At 42.1% G+C, this 21,876-nt stretch overlaps 1 protein-coding gene across 1 annotated transcript in view; it reads left to right on the top strand.

Moving 5' to 3' along the window:
- Nucleotides 1-2,089: 2,089 nt before the first annotated feature.
- LOC126213070 (ankyrin repeat domain-containing protein 23-like) overlaps nucleotides 2,090-21,876 on the top strand; it is a 41,319-nt gene continuing 21,532 nt past the window's right edge. The window contains exons 1-2 of the mRNA XM_049940657.1: nucleotides 2,090-2,191; nucleotides 14,641-15,214. Coding sequence (XP_049796614.1) covers nucleotides 14,652-15,214 — 563 coding nt within the window. The 5' untranslated portion in view covers nucleotides 2,090-2,191; nucleotides 14,641-14,651. The remainder of the gene's footprint in view (nucleotides 2,192-14,640; nucleotides 15,215-21,876) is intronic.

Consider the following 21,876-nt stretch of genomic DNA (forward strand, 5'->3'; position numbering starts at 1 on the left):
TTCCGGCGTCACAGAATCTGACACATACGGAAGTATTTCGCCACGCTGTAAAACGTATCACAGTGGAATCTGAAAACAGAAAACGACGGCACAAAGGTGCATTGCGCCAGATACATGTGCAGGAGGGAGACAGTCCTAGTCCGTTCTCACCGGTTGTCAAAGAAACCTAGTTATCAGAGCAGTAAATTTTCCAATCTGCATGACAGACCATTTCGTGTAAAAAGAGTGGCACACGATAATGCATTTGAAATACACACTCTTCGTACGAGAAAATCCCGTGGTTTACACCACATCAGCAACCTAAAACTGTGGCAGTTAAAAAAAATGGTTCAAATGGCTCTGAGAACTATGGGACTTAACATCTGAGGTCATCAGTCCCCTAGGCTTAGAACTACTTAAACCTAACTAACCTAAGGACGTCACACAAATCCATGCCCGAGGCAGGATTCGAACCTGCGAGCGTAGCGGTCGCGCGGTTCCAGACTGTAGCGCCTAGAATCGCTCGGCCACTTCGGCCGGCAACTGTGGAAGCAATAGGGTACTAAGAAAGGAGCGATTGTGTTTTAATGTAATCATTATTAGAACGAAGGTTTATGTCATACTATGTTTTTCAACTCACAAATAAATGTTTAAATCATAGTTCTCTGAATGTTTGTCACTTGCAAATTCAATAAGGCAAGTTATTCATCTAATTTGGTTGATCTCTGGTTGAGTGTCAGTCGAAGGCAGAATGTCCGAGTGAATGAGAGGCAGGTCAAGGTGCATTTTCTAATAAAAGGAAACAGAATAGACGAGCACTGGTCACGTCGATAGTAGTAGTAGATTTGCGGCGTATAGGAACGTCTTAATCGATGGTAAAGCGGAATGCGCCATGTAAAGAGTGGATGTTGAGAAGCCAATAGAGGCGATATGTTGTGTGCCTTATGGGAGCACATGCGTTGTAGAAAGATAGTGCAGATCAAGAAAGTGAATTCCGATAGAGGGAAGAGCCTGAGAATTCTGTGTTTCAGGACGACAAAGTATATCTGGGACTGTGCCGACGGAAACCACGACCAGACCATATCGTGTAGGAGATCTACTCGCAGCGACAATGTTCCACAACTCTCCTTACACTGAGACACATTTGAAGGCAAAGAAGAGAACAGAGAATAGAAAAAGCAGTGTTTATAAGTGTGTAAAAATAAAAGAATCGTAATGGTTAACCTTGATAAGCATAAATATTTAAATAATCATTAACACGAGAAATTTTATCGTTAACTACCCTGATTTAAAATTAAGTTTAGACATAAATTTGCATTATACCAGGTAGCTAAATTTGTTGCCAACTTTTGCCATAAGCACAATCGCAAATAACTAGCAAAGAAAATTATCCATGAGGAATTTATGAACCACCCCACCCCACCCCACACCCTGCTCTTACACCTGATGCGGCCCCAGGCCGAGGGACTGCAGCTCACCCCAATGGACCAAATGATAGTCTTACATTAGTGGCCTCCAAGGTCACCGGACCGGACTGTTTGTGATTATTCCTTGTGGGAGCTTACGAAAGACTGTCTATGTGGTTCCGTTACCAGCAACAGTGAATGAACTGAAACATCGCAGAACAGAAGCTGTGGAAGCTGTGACTTGAAACCTGCTCGCTGCAGTGTGGGAACAATTTGAACACCGCATTGACAAATCACATGCATCTCAACGGGTGCTATTGAACACCTGTGCAAAGGAAGGGAAAAAAGCGAATTTCCAGAGTAGATTTTGAAGTGTTTATATGACTTCGCAGAAGCGGTATTGGGAGTTCGGTTTACGAAATCCTGTGTTGGGAGCCCCACGTAAACGGGGTTTGCCTTGCGAACAGCAAAGCGCACCACGAGACGCCGTGGTGTCGATGGAGGCAGGCGGCCCGGCAGTGCGCACACCGACGTAGACGCCTCGCCGGCTTGCCGCAGCCGCTCCCTCGCCTGCCCTGGGCCCAGCTGGCAACGCCGCCCCGTGACGTCAGAAAGCAGTTTTCCAGCGCGAGAAATAAGGCGCTACTGCGCATGCGCGGCTACGATGACGTAGAACTTCCGCGCGCCTCGGCTGTTTGTGCGGCCCAGTTCTTGAGTGAGGAGCGAGGCGTATAGAACGGCGAGACGCGGTGCTGCCTGCTCGAGAGCTCCTTTCTATCACTTCTCCGGGGGAATACCAGAGGAAGGTAAGGCGGGCAGCCGGCCTCTACTGTAATTTCTGGAAGCTGCGGATGTTGTTCCGCTGTTTTGCACGCTTCTGTGTGGTCCGTCGCCTAACTCGCAAAGTCAGCAAAATTGCTCCTCTCCAATGCAGCGTCGTACTTTGAAAACAGAAAATTAGCATCGCTACGAATGGCGAATAGTGTGTTAATTTACCGTGTCGAGTGTTTAATAATTTTTTTCTCGTTATTTCCTGCCTTTCTAGAGTCATTTAATCGCTCAAAACCTGACAGAGAACAACGTGGTACAAATGGAAAATAGCGCCACATTGTCTGTCAGTGTTTCGATGTGCCAGTGTAGATTCCTGCAGAATTCTCGTACCACACATATTTAAAGTCAAAACCACGCGTTCTTTATTATGTCGCTGCATCGAAATAACATATGTCCGTAGGACCAAAGTTGGCGATAACCATCAAATGCAGCAGACTGAGTTTTAGTACAACACTGCGTCTTCTGCCTCCGGTTCCATAGACATCTGTTACGGAACCCCCGGCAGAAATTTAATTTTGAATGTTTCACATAAACTGACCGAATTTAAACATCTAAAATGCCGTCGTAATCCAGTATTTAAGAGGTACAATTTTGTTACGGGTCTCACGCAGTAAGAAAAGTATCACAGTCCACTTAGCGTGTCTCTTGGAGGCGTTGAAATTCCTGGACGTTAGTCACCCAGTATTTGAGAACGAGACAGCTTAGCGATTTGCGATAAACTCAACAAACTTTCAAAGACTGTTATTTCCCTCGCTAACCTCCTTCCTTCTGGCTCTACAAACGACAAACGTGAACAACCACCTTTTCGCTGCTCGTGCAGTCACCTTCGGCATCAGACATGGCGTTTTATTGCTTCATTAGTACCGACGCTGTTTGCAGCGCACTTCGCAGGCAGTATCCACATACGCCACTGAAAGTATCGGCTAAATTATATCATTGTACGGCAAACACGTCAGGAGATACGTCATGAATATTTAGACGCGACAAACTTTTTTTTGCTTAAAACGGAGTGCAAATTAACGAGAGCGTATTCATGCAGCGTTTCATAACGAGAATACTGGCGGCATTGAAGACACGTTCAGAATAATTTCAAACCGTTCTTCTTTTTCTCGCTTTTATACGACAAATATTACACACGTTAACTCATTTCTAAGGTAATCAGACGTTGTTACATTTTTCTGTACATGTATTATGTTCATAAATGCAAAAATGTGCGTAACTTGGGGGAAGAAAAGCTGTTTCGTGCGCGGGCGTTCCGAATCAACTCGCGAAGCAGAACACGTGGCGACATGCCGACATGATTCTGGGGGTGAAACAGCTCTTGCGTTAATTTCAATATTTTTACAATGTTCTGGAACTGAGGCAGTGGTGAACGTGCGATCTGTTGCGTTCCCCTATATCTTGGTTAGACTGTGCCGAAGATGGGGTGAGTAGGTCGCGAATCCTTGAAAAGTTACTGTTATGTTCGTGCTTCATGAAATCTTAGTTTTTTTATCGTTCTGTCACGCCTCCTCTTTGGAGATTTGCTGCTGAAGGGGAAGCGATTAAATACAACACGTTTTTTGTTCTCTGCAGTGCTGCAGCGCTTCGTTTGGCTTTTCTCGTGTTAAAAGTTGCGTGATACGAGAGCATGGTGCGTTTACAACGCATCGGAGATCTGTTTGAGACGCGTCGAGTTCTGTGCGGCTTGTTGCGCAGAAAATTGTTGCAGTCATGCTTCCCCATTAGTCGTATCTTTCTGTACGAAGCAACGAATGTTACCGGTTCTGGCGCTGTCACCAACTTCTTTACTTGAATTGAATTGGATTTTATTTGCCTGTAGACAACTTTTATCCTGTATAAGGCATCGTCATTTGTTACATAATTGCCGGCCAGTGTCCGAGCGGTTCTAGGCGCTACAGTCTGGAACCGCGCGACCGCTACGGTCGCAGATTCGAATCCTGCCTCGGGCATGGATGTGTGTGATGTCCTTAGAACTACTTAAACCTAAATAAACTAAGTTCTAGGGGACTGATTACCTCAGATGTTGAGTCCGATAGTACTCAGCCATTTGAACCATTTTGTTACATAATTATACAGTTGGTTACACAAATTATAGAGAGTAGATACATAATTCCACAGATGGTTATACAAAAGGTTAACATATAGATACTATTATGTAAATACTGCATATCTTCTGCTCATCCATAATTAGTTACACCGGTTGCACAGACGAATTTTGTTGTATGTCGTCAGATACAATTTTGTTAGTTCACAATCACATTTTTTGTTATGTAAAAGATCATCTTATTTTTCATTATATGAAAGACTATCATATTTTTCATTGTACAAAAGGTTTCGTTATTACATATGAATACATTTGTACTAGAGAATGCTTTCTCCTTCAGCCATGTCGCTACCACCGTTTTAAATTTTTCATGCAGCTCCTTTGTGCCATGTGAAAGTGTTAAAAAATGAGTCAAACGAAGAGATTAACCCTTAACTAAAGAAGTGACTTTCCTGTAAGGTATACTTCAAGATGGGGTCTGAGACCCCTGTGTTTAATCTGAGATTTAAGGCGCAAATAATTCGATATTTTTAAGTTAAATGACATTTCGTTTTAGAATTGAGTGTTTTTTAAATATTTATTGATTTGCAGGAGTTTACTTTTTATTAAACATTTTGTGCGGATTTTTAAATAGTAGACATAAACGAAGTTTTACAGAACTGAATTTTAGATTCTCAAAAATTACAGTACATCTGTAGCAAGTAAATTCTCACGTCAACTAAATGCTGGGATTTCGACGTGCACATAAAAACTGCTCTATGGACACAAAACGAAAGTCGGAAAAAGTGACATTAAGTGCTGGGATTGTTTTCTTTATCACCACAGTGAACATATAATTTTAACTAAAGCATTAAGAATTTTATTGGAGAAACAGAGGACCACATCACTATTGTCCTGAAGTTGTTCCTCTGAATGACCCTTCGCCAGCAGAACTGCGATCACTGGCTCTCGTAAGATCCGGCTATTTCTTAGGCTTTGTCACTAACATCTCCCTGCATCCACTGACAAATGGTTTCATTAAATTTTCGATCGTTAAAACTGAAAAGTTCACGAGTCGCGGTCTAGGAGACATAGTTTGTCAGTAACACGTGTAAACAAGTCAAAGAAGACAGCAGTGCAGCTCACAAACTATTGTGGAGTTGGTGCTTGAGGGAAAAGGCAGGTGTGGGGGGTATAGAACCATTCTGCCAGAACTGACTGAGAGACAGTTCCAAATTTTCACGCGGGCTGGGAGGTAGCACTTCGTGAGTTAAGGGTTAAAGAGCAGTGTAAATTCTTACGTGCAGCCCATAACGACGGTAGACTTGAAATTGTCATTTCGAGTGTAATAATTGTGAGAATTGAGGTAGATTTATCATCGCGGCTGTGACAAAGTACGTTACTTTCCCATAGCACAGTTAAAATAAAACGTTAAAAACGTGTTTTTTCAAGTATAAACTGATACATAAAATGAACACTAGGTAAAATTCGAAGCTCAATTTCTGGCTTTGTTCACTTATTCCATTAAGTGTAGGGCCCTGTAACGCAAAACAGAAATAGGCCTATACTCAACGTGACCTATTCGTTTACTCCAGTAGAAGGTAGTCCATTTGAGGGAAGTATATAAATACGGTGCTAGAGTTGAGATCTGGAAAACTGCCAGACGTCTCCAGCACCGAGAGGGTCTTAATTTTTTGCTGGAAGAATGACCGATCATCACGTCAGTGGAAGGCTCAAGTCTGTCGTGGATGCAGCACGTTTAACACTTTTGTAGGGTCGACAGAAGCGTCCGATCCCACGTGTCGGCTTTGACCCGTGACGTAAGGGTGTTGTCATGTGACGTCATGACGGCGCGGAGTTTGGTTTGTGTGTGGCAGTCTCCAGTTCTGTTTTATCTTATCTTATTTTATCTTTCTGATCTGTTCGTTCTATCCCGTGAGATTTTTTTTAAGACAAAAAACACTAATCAGCTACTGAAGCATCTTTATCTTCTATGGGTTGCAGGGGTTACGACCCCTGGGAGGTGGGTGGGTATTCATGCATGGCTGTCTTCACTTACACGTTGTAGCTACGTAAGGCGTCTAAATTTGTTTATATTTAGTTTGCCCCCACCCAAAACACCCCATTTCCCGCGCTTATCCCGTTAGTGTCATTAGGCTTCTTGTGGAAAGTGTGTGTTTGTTTTTGTTTTCGCCATATTTGTGACGTCATGGGTCAAAGCAGACGGGAGGGATCGGACGCTTCCGTATTTCCCTTTTGTACGCATGATTGCTCTGGATGATTGCTTGTGTCAACCACGTAACAGATTTAAACTCCTTTTTAATCTATTGCTGTATTTCAGCGTAGGGTATCTAGATTCCGAGAGACCGAATTAATAGTATTGATGTGCGGAACACGAATTTGCAGCAAGTTCTCTGTAATTTCTTAGTAACGATTTTCTGTCCTGAGAAGTACTTTCTGTCGCTTCCATGTATTGCCTTTATTTACTTAAATATGACTATGTGCACATTCTGTCAAATGAGGCAGTAATATTTACTCTTTACGATATATTTTATCTGCCTGCCTGTTTAGTTTTTCTTTTCTTTATTTTTACAATTTAATATCGTGACAGGCAAATATCTAAATACATAACAGGCTACTTAGTGAACGAGGCGGATGGCCACTCAAAGTAGGTTTTGTATACAGCAAAACCTTAACATGGAAATAAGTGCATCTGGCAGAAAGTTTCACAGGGTGTATACGATCCGGGAGATCCGGGAATATTTTCATCCGGGAGAAAACCGTGCAAAACCCGGGAATTTTTCATTGTTTTAGTTTTCAGTTACATTTTTGTAATTTTGACTGGTAAGAACCGATACTCTAACAAAGGATATTACTGTTTCCCGCTACTGCAAAATAATACTTCAACAATAAAACCTAAACGAGAGAAAAAAAAACGAAAATAAATTGCAAAGGAAATGCGCCATGTACAACGATGACACACAGTGCTCGTGCAAGCGTCTGCGAACAGCAAAATGTGTCAAAGGCTTTGGGAAGACTCTGCAATGCTTCATAACAACAAATTGCCTCCGATGAGCGTGAAGTCACAACTGTTTACATTTGATTCGTTTCAGCAGTTACGAGCGGGCTCATGCGGGTGCGCAGTTGAGTCGCGTTTGAGTAGTAAATTTCTCCCACTTTGGCTAAAGGAATGTCACTGTTGGCTGTGAAGCAGTCGCAGCAGGCAGCTAGGTGCTACCGGGAAAAAAGGGCCGCCAAATTCATATTTTTGAGGGGGGGAGAACTTGTTTCACCAAGCGCCTAGCATCCAGCGCACGTTTGTCTATCATTTATTCATATGATATTGAAAAGCTTCCCTTTTGGTTTTTGAACACATTTTAAGTTGATTTCTGAATGAATCATAAGTTGATTTTTGAATGCGCGCATATTGTACCTAGTGTCTGTTAGGAGAATCAAAAAATGGTTCAAATGGCTCTGAACACTATGGGACTTAACATTTTAGGTCATCAGTCCCCTAGAACTTAGAACTACTTAAACCTAGCTAACCTAAGGACATCACACACATCCATGCCCGAGGCAGGTTTCAAACCTGTGACCGTAGCAGTACCGAGTTTCCGGACTGCAGCACTAGAACTGCTCGGCCACCGCGGCCGGCGTTAGGAGAATCCTCGTCGAATCTAGAAATACACTTCACGCAGGCAAAAGGGGACGGGGCTATACGAGCTGAGCAGAGTAAAGCCGAACGGATGAATGCCAATCTCTATCTTGATTGTGTGGTTGATTGGGTTTGCGAATGATCAGAGTTGTTATAATTACTAGCGAAATAAACGACTGGCAGGAATAACGGTTGAGAAAGATTACGTATTATCTTCTCGGTGTATCCAAGAAAATTAAATTTTGACAGAAAATTTTTGTCCAGATAGCTACTCTAGTAAGGACCGGTTGTACAGTCCCCGGCTAGAAGCCGCTCAAGTTCTATTCTGGAAGTAACGCGGAAAACTTGTTGTACGAACACGTAATAACGCCTAACCGGAAAATAATTAGAGAACGACATTTCGATTTTCCTTGTATCAAAACGTTCGACGAACTTTGAGGTAATAGATTCTTTCGCAGAAAGGAAAGCACGCCATGTAAAGCTGTAGCAACATTAGAGAGAAAAATATGCTAGGAGCTAAGGATTGAAGAAATGTGCACTTTCGTCCTTGTCTCTTGTCTTTATTGGTTTTATGTATCCTATATCTAATTTTGTTACACAAAACAGCAAGTTATTAGCCAATTGGCAATAAAGAGTGCAAATTTTCTGAAGAGTTATTGTTCACCCGATTACAAATAATCCCATCCACTGTTAATTGCGAGATTTTTTAAAGAGGGGCAGGCTGTCAAACCGGCCGACTGGGAGCAGTAGAGGCACCACAAGATATTTCAATTTCCACTGTCCTGAATATAGTTTGATGGCATCCATTACAAAATATACACGTATCAATTCCACAGAGCGGAATACAGTGACTTGCGATAAAATAATGCTTTATCAAGAGCACTGCACTTTGGCACACTTAAGACCAAATAATATGTATTACATTTCCTCGAACACACATGTTTTATGTTCCAGACTTTCTATAAAGGTGCGCTACAAGATGAACATATTTTTGAAAATTCGATTTTTTTAGTATTGACCAGTTTCGCAAACGTCCGTAGATCCGGGGCTGATGCGCAGAGCAGTCTGAGTTACAGTGGGTAGTCTCCACGTGACCCGTGTTTACATTCAGTGATTTTGCTGTTTCCCCTTCGTTTACTCTCACGTCAAATGAAAACAAAACGGATATCTGTGGCCGGGAGCCATCAAGTGAATTAAAATACATTCACATAATAACGGAAAGCTAAAATATGTCATTAGTTTCATTTTATTTCCACCTTTATGACAGTCAAGCATTAATCGCCTTGCAGAACAATGAAGTTATTTTCATCTGTTTGCTAAAGAAATTTGGCTTTTATTAACCTTTTCTGCAGAGGTGGTCAACGTACCTGAAATGAAATGTTTAATTCCACAGTACTTGCTAGTTTCAACTGTTCGCTGCATTTCTAGTGCACGTTTCCATCTTCTAGTACGTATGGCATTGTGCCATAATAAAGAACCAAATATGATATAATACAGTACTGGAGCTGCAAGAAAATTTACATCCCGAAAACCACACTGAAAAGCTTAATATCAGGTCTAGGTCTAATTCATTGGGAATCTGGACATACGAATGTGCACTTTAAGTATGCACTTTAAATGTGCACATTTTAGTATGGTTCACGAAATTCCGATGCTCTTGGAGTATCCTCTGGTGTCTTGTTTCTTTTATGACATATGTATGAGCTTTCAATATTTTACACGTACATACATACGGGCTTATTACGTCATTATAGCTGCGCAAGCGCTGTGTTGCCTGTTATCTATATTCTCTGGCAACTGCTGAAACAAACCTATTTCTGACAAGTCGCGGGAAAATACTGCGACTGGTGGTTTGAAATGCGTTACTTTAAAAGTAAATATCCTTTTACGTAAGTTTAACTATGTGCGAGAATGTACCATGAATTTCTTAAATCACAGCGTTTAACTCTCATTTAAAAATAAACTTCTTGATTGCGAGCCATTTAGAATTTCAAACCCTGAAGATCAGACATTTGTCATTATTAAAAATTTTACTGGCACATTTGTATGATATATCTTAAAGTGCAACACGCGCAAAAAAGATCAACATTATATGCGAAAGCTTAGCTTCTGTTGCAGCTTATTAACGTTAGAGACCAATATTATATGTGTAAGCTTTTCTTTTCTTGTAGCAACACTATGTATATTAATTTAAACTATTAACTTTCCCTGTTTGTGTGTCCGTGCTACGGAATAGTGATGTTGCTGTTGGCTGTCTACATCACGTGTCCTATCTATGCTCTGAATATCCGCTGTCATCGACTGGCGATATCACGTGACATGAGCTATGACTGGCTTACAATAGCGCTTCGCAATCTCGATTTCAATGATTCGAAAAGTAACATGCGGTGTTTGGTGGAAGTCCAATGTATACTTTCGTAATACGAAAATACGCAGCGTACATGTTGCTGCACATCAAATATATTTGGACTCGCATTCGGGAGGACGACGGTTCAATCCCGCGCCCGGCCATCCTGATGTAGGTTTTCCGTGATTTCTCTGAATCCCTCCAGGCAAGTGCCTTGATGGTTCCTTTGAAAGGGCACGGCCGACTTCCCTAGTCCAATGAGACCGATGACCTCGCTGTGTGGTCTCTTCCCCCAAACAACCCAACTCAACCCCAAATATATTTCCAAAACGTGTTTTTTTCCCCGAGTTTCGTTTTCTAAAGTGCCAGGAAATTATACGCCTGTGTATAAAACCATAACCATTCAAAGGATTGATAAGGGAAAATATAGTGTCACTTATCACGGAAAAAGCGTCTCTTCACCTGGGAGAAAGTGTATTTTTAACCCGGAAATCCGGGGAAAAATCGGGAAATGTTTTTCCTTGTCCGCGTATACACCCTGTTTTCAGTGTCGCCTAACATAGGCGTAACGAACTAACTTCAGCCCTCTGTAAACAAAAAGCATCTGTTATTCGTGCAGTAGGCACAAGTTCTAGAAGGCGTAACGTAGGCATATCTGTACTTATATTGCAATACCTCTCGACAAGTTGAGCAGCTCGCTTCGTCGCCTGCAGTCGCGACTTCGGCACAGAGATCGCATTCTTTCTTCCTGAAAACGGCCGGGCTGTGTCGCTGCCCCGGCGAGTCCGCAGCACGAGTAGCCGCGCGTGAGAGTCGTGGGAGGTGGAGGGAGGGTGGTGGCGAAGGGGGGTGGAGAGGGGGCGCTGAGTCCGGGGCGCTTCAGGCAGTGGGCGGCGCGAGGGACACAAGTGTGTTCTGCACAGGCCGGAAGCCCGTCTCCTGCGTGTAAAGTTTGTTTCAAGGTCGAAGTAAAGTTCGTTCCGTTAGATGGTGATAGAAATCAAAAATTATTTCCACATCTTTCGGTGTGGTGCAGCCCCTTCCGCAGTCTGTGTTTCAAACAATTCTTAGCTATACTTGTAATTCGAATACATCCAGATCGTTTGGGATCTGAGAGTAAACACTCCAAATATGTGAAATAGCCATTAAATTCTTTTTGAAGAAAATGAAGCTTCAGTGTGTAGTCTCTCCTTGAAACGGAAAGTAGCTGTTGTTAAAGGAATGAAAAATAGCACGATGGTCGGGTTAGAAACTTCAAAGCGGTCACACACATCGTCATTGTGTCGGTGCAGGATGCCTGCCTAGTCTATATGCGTATTGGATACGATGGTGTCTTGATACGCTTAGAGTTCAATTAGTGTATTTCAAAACTTTGATCAGAAAGATAAATTCAGTTAACAACATTACAATAGATTCCGTGCAAAAGACTGACGAAAGTATTCATCATATAGGAGCAGAGAAATAAACGTCTCAATTTTCCCAGCATTTTCGCTACGATTCTCGGGTTACGTCGACAGTGTGGAAACTCGGCTACAGCCAGAACTCAACACACCTGCAGTGTGACGTGTGCGTGATTAATTTCATAGCAACATTAGCCTCCCAGACTTCTGTGCCCTCCGACGTAAATTTTCACGACTTCACAAGTCTGCAGCCACAAATATGCCGAAGTTTACACTTAGCTCTGCTCGCTGCTTTTTTACTCTTCGGAGAGAACAAAATCCACCCACACAAGCTCACTTGCAGATTTCAACTTGCGAGCTTTGTTTTTGAATTGGCATTACTCGAAGAAGAAGAAGAAGAAGAAGAAGAAGAAGAAGAAGAAGAAAATGGTACCAGACATTCATCCTGTAGTGAAATTCGGAATAAGTGATATTCGTTGACATTGTGTTTTTGTGGTTAACGTTTCAATAAAATGGCAACGAAACATAAACTCGTCAATTTAAAATGCGTTCTAAAACGACAGTCGTCTTAAGGCCCCAACACTGAGCAAATACCGTGTTTCTTACCTAGCTGCTCCCCTCCCCCCCCCCCCACCCCCCCCACCCCCCCCAGTTCTTTGCACGATGAAAATATTAAGAGATGTTGAATTTCATTGTCGGTTCTCAGTAATGCTGCAATCTTAAAAGTAAAATTTGCCACGAAACGCATCAATGACCCACCCTGCCGCGGTACACGGCTGCTGGGTGCTGTGTAGAGATGGACAGACACGTTCATCCTTCAGAACTAGTTCACTGGTGATCGTTCTTTTTTGGGAGCCATTCATCTTTATTCGTTCACCGTTAATTTGTGCATGGTATACGGTTCTTAAGAAAAATTGAAAACCAGTAGTGTAGGTGACTGAAGGATGGAAGCCGCCAAGAGGGGGCACTTGCCTCCCCTCTGGAGTAGAGTTTTTATTCATTGCAGAACTCACACACTTGTTGAAGTAATTTCCGTGATTCTGCAGAACCTCTCGTGGTAGCCAATTCAAAAGTTACATGGCTGATCGCAGTGAAATAGTATAGGGTCGCTCACGGAAAAGTGGCCCCGGTTACAGACTGCTCGCCAACTAAGCCCGTTATGAGCAGATACAATAAAGAGGTGAACATGTAATAATTAGGCAATAAAGAAATACCAAATAAGCCAATGCGAGCCCAAACTGCGAAACAATAGATGACGATTGGTGGGCGACAATGAGCAGTCCAGTACTCGGGGTCGATTTTTCATGCGCCAGCCTGTACCACTGAAATAATGTTGTAGAAGTTGTCATATTCTCCTTAGAAAATGTGACACCAGACATTCGGTTATGGAGTGCGGGCTTCGTTCGGTTGTAAGTTGGTCTGCCTTCCACAACAATAAACCTGCCATTTTACCTTAGATCATCTAAAGACTGAAATGAAAGTAGCCTCTCGTCTGCCATGTCGACTTCCTTTACTGCCTTCTTTGAAATATTGCTGTGGAGTTGCGTATGAGGCATTTAACCGCTGTCGTGGAACCGAAGTCTGCGTCACGGGTTTCATTATGAATCAGCAGTAGCTAAATGTAGCGCTTTCTGGAGCAATGTTGTAACAGAATGCCTTGTGCATTCCACTATGCCTTAAAATTTGTTTTCTGCTTTATCACTTTCTTGAAAGATTACTCAAAGGCTCTTTGACTGATTCATTTTCCTTCTAACAAATACTATTCTCATTCCTAATCATTTCATACTTCAAATTTTTCATTTTCACTGTTGTTACTGGTACTTGATAAAATGTTTTCTAAATATATTGCAGTTTTATTTCCTAACTTATTGGTCATTTTCTTGAACACATGTTGAATGCTATCATAGAATGATAAAACGTTAGATTGTCAACTTAAGAAAAGTGTCGTGTCCAGGCCCCTATTAATAACACAGAAAGGTTTACTTCGAAGAAGGTAATTGAGTCAAGCCCGTCTTGTAAGTATCAAAGTAATTTACCCATAATAAATACAAATACTGAGTCGACATCGATCATTTTGTGGAGAGTTCTGGAGGCATGATAACATCTCAAAAGTGATAAATTATGCCCCCCTCCCTGAAAAAAATTTCTGCTTGTACTGTAAAAGTACTACGTTTTAAAGTATTGGATAAAAATTGTAGAAATTGTTTTTTTAAAATTACAGTTCATGAATCTTTCTTTCATAACACAAACCCATTTCCAACAAAGTATTATAGGTACTACAAAAATTGTAGTATTTCAATAAATATTTTACATTTTACAAACTCAAGTGGGTTCAGACATTTTCGCATATGTGCTATTAAAGAAAGACAACCGCAGTGGCCATGCGGTTCTAGGTGCTCAAGACTGGAACCGCGTGACCGCTACGGTCGCAGGTTCGAATCCTGCCTCGGGCATGGTTGTGTGTGATGTCCTTAGGTTAGTTAGATTTAAGTAGTTCTAAGTTCTAGGGGACTGATGACCTCAGATGTTAAGTCCCATAGTGCTCAGAGCCATTTGAACCATTGTTAAAGTAATTTGTGGCTCGATTGAATGTAAATGACATTAGAATAAACTCAAAGTAGAGCATGGCAAATTTCCTTCCCCATCCTTACCTAATCAGAGTTTGTACCCAAACTCAGATGACCTCGATGCTGATGGTATGTTAAAACACTAAGCTCCTTCATTTTGAAAGACTGCAAGATTTATGCACTTAGCTGCAAATTGAAGAAATTGGGTCTCCTCTATTTCTAAAGACATCTTGTGGAAAATTAGGATGCTGCAACAAAATTGAAAACCTTGAAAATTGTGATATCAAATACTTGTAGCTTTTCACCTGTTGCAACAATATTACACAACAAAGATATATTACAGTTTTAACGAACTGTCGATCGATACAGGTCTACACTTGTTGACAGTGTTACGTAACGACAGTGCTGTTCAGTAAAGCCGTGTTTCAGAATCGACTACCATGGCAGCCGGGAAGGGAGTTCCAGACAGCACACCTGCATATCTGGGTGGCCTACTAGATGCTGGGGAAGGTACCATGGTGACTTTGGCGGCGGGGGAGACGCGGCTGGTGGCACACAGAACCGTCCTAGTTAACAGGAGCCCTGTGTTTGCTGCGATGTTTCGGCACGACATGGTGGAGTCAGGCAGTGGTCTGGTAGACATAAGAGATGTGGATGGACCAGTGCTGAGAGAGCTACTGACATTCATGTATACCTTACATGCCCCCCAGCTGGCGAGCATGGCTGCACAATTACTAGTCGCTGCCAATAAATATGGCGTGCTTAGCCTGAAGGCTCAGTGTGAGCAGCAGCTGGCCGCTGGATTGGCTGTGGACAACGCGGCGGCCACAGCTGTTCTTGCTGTGCGTCACTGCTGCCCTGGCCTCAGCCAGACCGCCATCTCCTACATCAAGGGGCGCACGCATGAAGTGATGGCCACGCAGGGCTGGGCTGACGCAGTGCGCACCCAGCCAGAAGATGTAATAGAGGTCAGCAAGCTGCTCATGGAGACACCAGAGTCCAGGTAAGCACAAGATGATCACCATTAATCGTGTGTGTGTGTGTGTGTGTGTGTGTGTGTGTGTGTGTGTGTGTGTGAGAGATATTCTGAACTGTTGTGCTTGATGAAAAAAACTTGTTAGCACTATGCGGATTTCTTAGATTTACTGCTGGAGAAGGCAGAGTGGATTCTACAACACACCCAAACTAGTATACTGTGTTTCTTTATTATAACTTTAAGATGAAATAGTTAACTTTGAAACAATCCATGTTAACAGGAATGTGGTGTTTGTTACTGTCGCTAAACGCTAATTTACCACATAAGTACTTCCTCTCAATGTATGACTGTAAACTTTACTACATGGTGGCGTCTAACGAACTTTTGCACTGCTGGCTGTGTAGAGGGACGATACTGTAATTTTAAGCAATTATTGCAGAGTTAAAGTTAAACAAGACTCTGGTCTCACGTTAGTTATTTAAGCAGTGGTGGCATACAGAAACTGTTGAGGGCGTGTCTTTGAAAACATCTCTCAATCATTGCTGCAACTGGCTGTGACAGTGCTTGTGGTTTCATTCTGAGGTACCGATTGTTCTATGGGACCTCATTCTTTGACACCACCACATTTCCCCACCACGAAACCTCCATACCATTGTCATCTAGTGTTGTCACATGGTGATGGTGGGGGAGAGGTGGCCTGAATGTGAACACAGATCAGAAGAGGAAGTGGAACAACAGCCAACGGCTGCTTGTTGTCCACACCACGATAGCCACCTTGCGAATGACTAGGAGCACCGACTGAAAAACTGGCCATGTGGCAGTCGCGTATCCAGTAACACATTCTGTCGGTTGGGTCGATGGCAAGTGAAACACCTGGGGCAGCGTGATGGCTGTCTGTGGGCGGCACCTCCATGGATACACGGATGTCAGCTCAGGCTGCAATCTCGGTTGACAGCACTCTGGCACTTAGTTGCCAGGATGTTTCCTCAAATGTTATGGGCAGTTTAGTCAACCTTTGTGTAGAGCAACTTGCTCATAGATTGCATGTGTGACAGGCCAAACATGAAAAAATGTGGCTTTGCATTGTCATAAATGGTTCTGTGCACCTCAATCTTTAGTCCTCTGCAAATCTAGGTCACACAGTCTGCTGTTCTTGTCACATGGGTCACAGACTTTAATGAGAGGCACTGAAAAATTGAACAAGTCTAACCCAAAAATCTTTGCACTCTTCCTAGAACTGAGTGCATGAAACACATATTGCAAGTTCACGAAAAGTTGCTGGCATGTTGCATGCGTGAGCACGCGCAAGTGTCCCCCCCCTGCCCCCCCCCCCCCCCACACACACACACAGTACTGGCGTCATCTGTAGATACTACAGAAGTAGGCATCTGTAGATGTGGGCTACTGATACTGTCGTGTATGTTTATTGATCCACCAGTTGCGAACTAAAATTTCTTTTCTATTGGTGACATTGACACAAAATGCACCTCGTGTAAGCTTCACTGAATCCGTGCACTGGACCTGTGCTTGCCCAGGCTGCCTTGTAAACAGACTGTCAGGCTAGGTCTTTGCATACCATGTGGAAGCATTTTGTGTCACACCAAGGACAATGTTACCTGTAATTTGAAAAGAACTGAAGACGACTTTCTCACTCTATTCTGCAGTGAACCTCACATACGATGTCACCGAAAGTTTTTACCCTCACTTTCAGTGTTCATCTGATCACTGTTTTATTCACTTAAACATTAGGATGAACTTTAGACTGAGTGTCTTGTGCATCATTTAAGAAGAGAAATAGATGGAGAATCAAAGTCAACTTCAATTGTGTCCACCGTACTTAGATTCCACAATAGACAAAACTGTTTTCTGATAGTGTTCAAGCAATTTTAGAACATCTGTGCAAATGCATGTGTCTGACACATTTTATGTGACTGCAATATGTAACAAAATAATGCTATGGCTTAGCCCAAAGCACGTAAACCTAAAATATCTTGTTTAACCCTGTAAGTTCAGCTATCCACTGTTCAAAACACTGTTGGGGCAACTTCTTGAGACGAATAAATCTGAACGTCACTGCAGTGATACATATCTGAGCAACAGAATGTTCATCTAACTTCCAAACAAGGTCATCAGGACGAAAATCGGGGCACAGTTTTGAACACCGAATTGGGGCACAGTTTGAAACACAGTTAGTATGTCAGTTCCGACAGATAATGGAGAGAAAGCAATGGGCATCATAGCTGTAACATTGTATGTGTCAAAGTGGGCTTCAACTTGCGTGTGATATTCAGACCAATCCTCTTCATTACTATTAAACTAATGGTGCTTGGGAGGAGTGACTGGCTGTGGAGCAACTTAGTCATTTGTTAGATGCTGAGCAGCAGTTGCTCAGTGTGCTGCACCTGAAATTGAAGAACTTTGTGTTGAGAGGTAACCTGTTATGGCTCAGACACAGTTAAATGCTTTATGGCATACACAGGGTGAAACAGTACACACAAAGAATAGTATACCCATTGTCAGATGTCACAGGCTGCACAGATTGCTAAAGCAGGACAAGTGGTGAACTGTGGTGACACTAACATCAGTCTTCAATGCTTGGAAGAGTGCAATTGTCTGAACACAGTGTACTGAACACCTCTAATGATAGGCTCCACAGATAATGACTGCATGTGGCAATGTTAACACTGTGACATCAGCAACTAAAACTGAAATGGGCATGTGACCATCGGCACTGGACGTTGGTGCAGTGGCAGAGCATTGTACAATTGTACAGTCTGATGAGTCCCAATAGCTTCTTCATCAATCTGATGGTAGGGCATGAATGATATTCCAGGGGAAAAGCTCCTCCCATCTGTTCTGTGGAGAGACAAGCTGGCAGTGCCGCCGTCATGATGTGGGAACATTCACAGGGGCATCTTATGGGTCCAGTGGAGCTTGCTCAAGGCACCACGATAGCAAATGAGTATTATACACTGGTTGCAGACCACGCACAGCCCTTTGACTCACATTTATTGACAGTAGTGGCAGTTTTCAATAACATGTGCCATGTCACAAGGCCAGGAGTGTGATGGAGTGGTTTGAGGAACACATTGGCGAGTTCCAGTTGATATGCGACCCGATCGCACACATCTGGCATACGATGGAATGTGGCGTCTGAGCTCATCTTCCCCTCTATGGAACTGATGGACATTAGGTGACTTAGGCTGTGTCCTACGTGAGCAACAGAAGAGACTGACAGTGCACAACAGCTTCAGGCGACAGAACACAACTGCAGGTGTAGTTACGGAAGTGTCTTACGTGAGCGACGTCTGTGTCGCTGCCTGTCTCCCGCTGCAGCTGGCTATGTTTGAATTCAAACGTATTTGAATCTTGTTGCTGCAGCATGTGCGACAGAGATACAGCCACGTGTCTTCTCGGCAAGGCAGTGGAGCGGACTCGATGGCAGCCATTGAAATATTTAGGAGATTATAAGAAAACTATTTGGTGAAAAAATTTGGTTCATCCGCATATTACAGCTTGATATCGTTGCTTGATAAAGGTCTCAATTTATTTTCGTTATTCATCATAGTTACTGTGCTGCATGAAATTGAGTACATGGGTGCACGAAATTTTGAAGAATTTGCAGAGGTAAAATCACATTGCATAGACTTTCCATATAGTTCATTTAAGGTCATACATTATTGTGTATGAAATGTAATAATATATCTAAACTGTATTTAAAATTGAGACCAGAATATTTCTTTTCATTCTTGAGATATTGGTTGTTACATCCACGGATGGGGCGGAACCTTTCCTGCGCTTTGGGAATCAAGTGGTCGTAAAAATTGTTGTATTTCATAAACGGTTCAAGATATCGAAAAGATGATCTTTGGAAATGACAACACGCAGAAAGGACTATTTATCGTATGATTGACACTCGATTCACTTTTGTAAACGCGTAAGCAGAGCAAAAACAAGACTCCCTCTAAATTACACCATGAGGTTTTTCTGAATTTTCATAGCCAAACAAAGGGAAAGAAACAGAAAACGGGGTATCAAAGTGATCAGCGTGAGGTCTAGTTTTGCATGAACATACGTAACTGCTTGAAAGTAATCTGGGTAATTATAAAAAACTTAATTAATGAGGTGAGGAAAAATTGAAATATTTCACAATAAGCTGCTGCCAAGCTATGTAAATGAAGTGTCAAATTTCGTCTGTTCAAGGCCTAGCTATTTTGCACATAAAAAGATACATTGGTATTTAAATGTCAAAAAGGATTCCATCGAATCAAGTATGTTACAAAGGTAAACGAGGAGTCAGTAAATCATCCATTCTGAATAAAACTTGAAAATCAAAAATGAAAGAAATCATCCAGATAATTTATGAAATGATTTGTGTAAAAGAAATAAGTAGATCAGAGAAATGTTCTACATGCTTTTGAATGATGCTCAAAATCATGAACAGAAAATGAGGTGCTCCAAACTTTTCCCTAATATTTTTTATATCTTATTTTTAGACAAATCATTACACAAAATCTTTGACTTTCTTTTTAAAAAATTTGTATGCTTTACCTTTACACACTTTAGATTAATGGTAACGCTTGGCCTTAACTCTGACTGCTGATGAATTACATTTGTAATAGCAGATATCTGTAAAATTTCGTGCTTCATTGTAATTTGTTAGGAATTTAATGTTTGTGATATACTGGGATAGTGTATACACTTAAAGATAAAGGTCTTTGGCAAGACCTTAAAATATGCTTAGCAATGCAGTGTAAACAGTATATATAAAGTGTATTATACAGAATTGTAACGGAGTCAGTTAAAATATAAGATGCAGCTGAAATCGAACCTAGGACAAAAAAATCGTACTCATGTTCTGTAACGCTACCTCTACACATCTGTCCTTCAGTTATCAATCTATATACTTACATGTCTATTTATGGTAGTCAGTAATGTAGTCAGTCATTCTTCTGCATTTATTGGCTGTTAAAAGTTCTTGATCACGTAAAAAACATTTGTATTTAATGTACTGGTGAGATAGTGGAATGCTCCTCTGTTCATTCACGTGTCTTTGAAGGTTTGTGTGGTGATCTTGGTAGTTGATATTTATGAAATTCTCCATGGAGATTCCTCCCTTTGTAAATTTCATGCACAGCATTCCTTTTCGCTTGATTTTCTTAGGTAAATCTAATTTTGTTGTAGCCTTACTCTCCTGCTACAGTATTCTACAGTTTAAGGGCGCTGTTTTATAGAGACAGCTGGTTGGCTCTAAGCAGCCTTCTTGTAGTGTGACATGGTCGCTCGCACGCAGGAAATCCGAGCTCTTGCCTGATGTTGCTGCTTGTCGTTGGAGTGTCACGTATCCAGAAGTCGCTCGCTTATGTCACTCACATAGGACACTGCCTCAAGTGTGCAGATGCAGTGCCAACTCCCTCCAGTGACCTACAAAGGCCTCATATTTCTTCGATGCAATTAAGTCACTGCTGTTGTCCATGCTGGCTATTAGGTAGGTGGTCATAATGTTGTGGCTGACCAGTGGCTATATAATACATCTGTTGTTGGTGTCTGGAGTTGAGTCACTTAATTTGTTTTCTTCTTCCACCCTATGTGTTCTCATTTTGCTGCCCATTAATGTCCCCCTCCCTCCCCCCATTATGGCACAGTGTGTAGGGATTCTTGATAAGTTGTATTAGAAATTTAGTCTCCCAATTTGGTTAGCTGGTTCTATTGCTTGAGGTCATGGCTTCATATATTTAATGTTCGGTGGTTACATTGTGTACCTGTCAGTGGTATCTGAAATTTCTTTAATTCCTGCAGAATAGGTCTGTGTGTTAAGGCATTCCTAATTTTTTAAATGTGAAACATTCTCTGGTTACTCATGCAGTTGAAGTGCTTATGGTAATGTCAGCTTCCAGATTAGAAGTGCAGCGTGCCAGAGCTCAGATAGACATGTTTGATTCTTAACCTTGTGTGAGATGTGGGGAGAAATATACAGACTTGTTGCCCCTTATTGCCTGCATTTTAATCACCTTCCCAGGTCTCCATTTTTCAGAGTTTAAGTTGGTACTTGTTAGTGGATGCACAGTTGATTAGTTAAACTTCGTCTAGTCTAGTCTACTCAACTTTAACCAGTACATTGCTGCCCAATGTGGTAGTAATATCAGCTGGGTTTGTTCTGATCCCCACACACAGTGTTACCACTGTAGTGATGCTGAAAACACAGCTGACAGTCTAAGCAGGCCACTCCTCTGCCTTCATCTAGCAGCTGTTCTGTTGGTTCAAATTACTCAGTGTGCCTGCGTACTGGTTGAAGAGTGCCTACAAACCATTCTACTACTGCATACCTGCAATAGTCTAAGGATTGTAGCACCTAGAGTTGTCTGAAACTAGCAAATATTGCAGGGCATCCGAGTTTGTCGAAAGCATATGCAATATCTTTTGTGATGGCTGTGGCATCTTTGTTTTGTATGTTTTTGACAATTTCCAGAGCTTGATTAACTACATCGTCTGTTGCTTTCCTTTTATTAAGACCAAAATCTTGTGGGCCGAGGCCCCGAAGCACTCGAAGCCTGGAGGCAGCTGTACAGTAGCTTGTGCACCTTAGCCATTCTGGTTTTTGAGGAAAGTTGGCCTGCATTTTCTGGATGATTCCTGCAATTATGGTTCCCCAAACTGTAAATAGCGTGCCTAGCCTTAAGGCATCATAT

This window comes from Schistocerca nitens, chromosome 11 (assembly GCF_023898315.1).
Source record: "Schistocerca nitens isolate TAMUIC-IGC-003100 chromosome 11, iqSchNite1.1, whole genome shotgun sequence".
NCBI classification, from domain to species: domain Eukaryota; kingdom Metazoa; phylum Arthropoda; class Insecta; order Orthoptera; family Acrididae; genus Schistocerca; species Schistocerca nitens.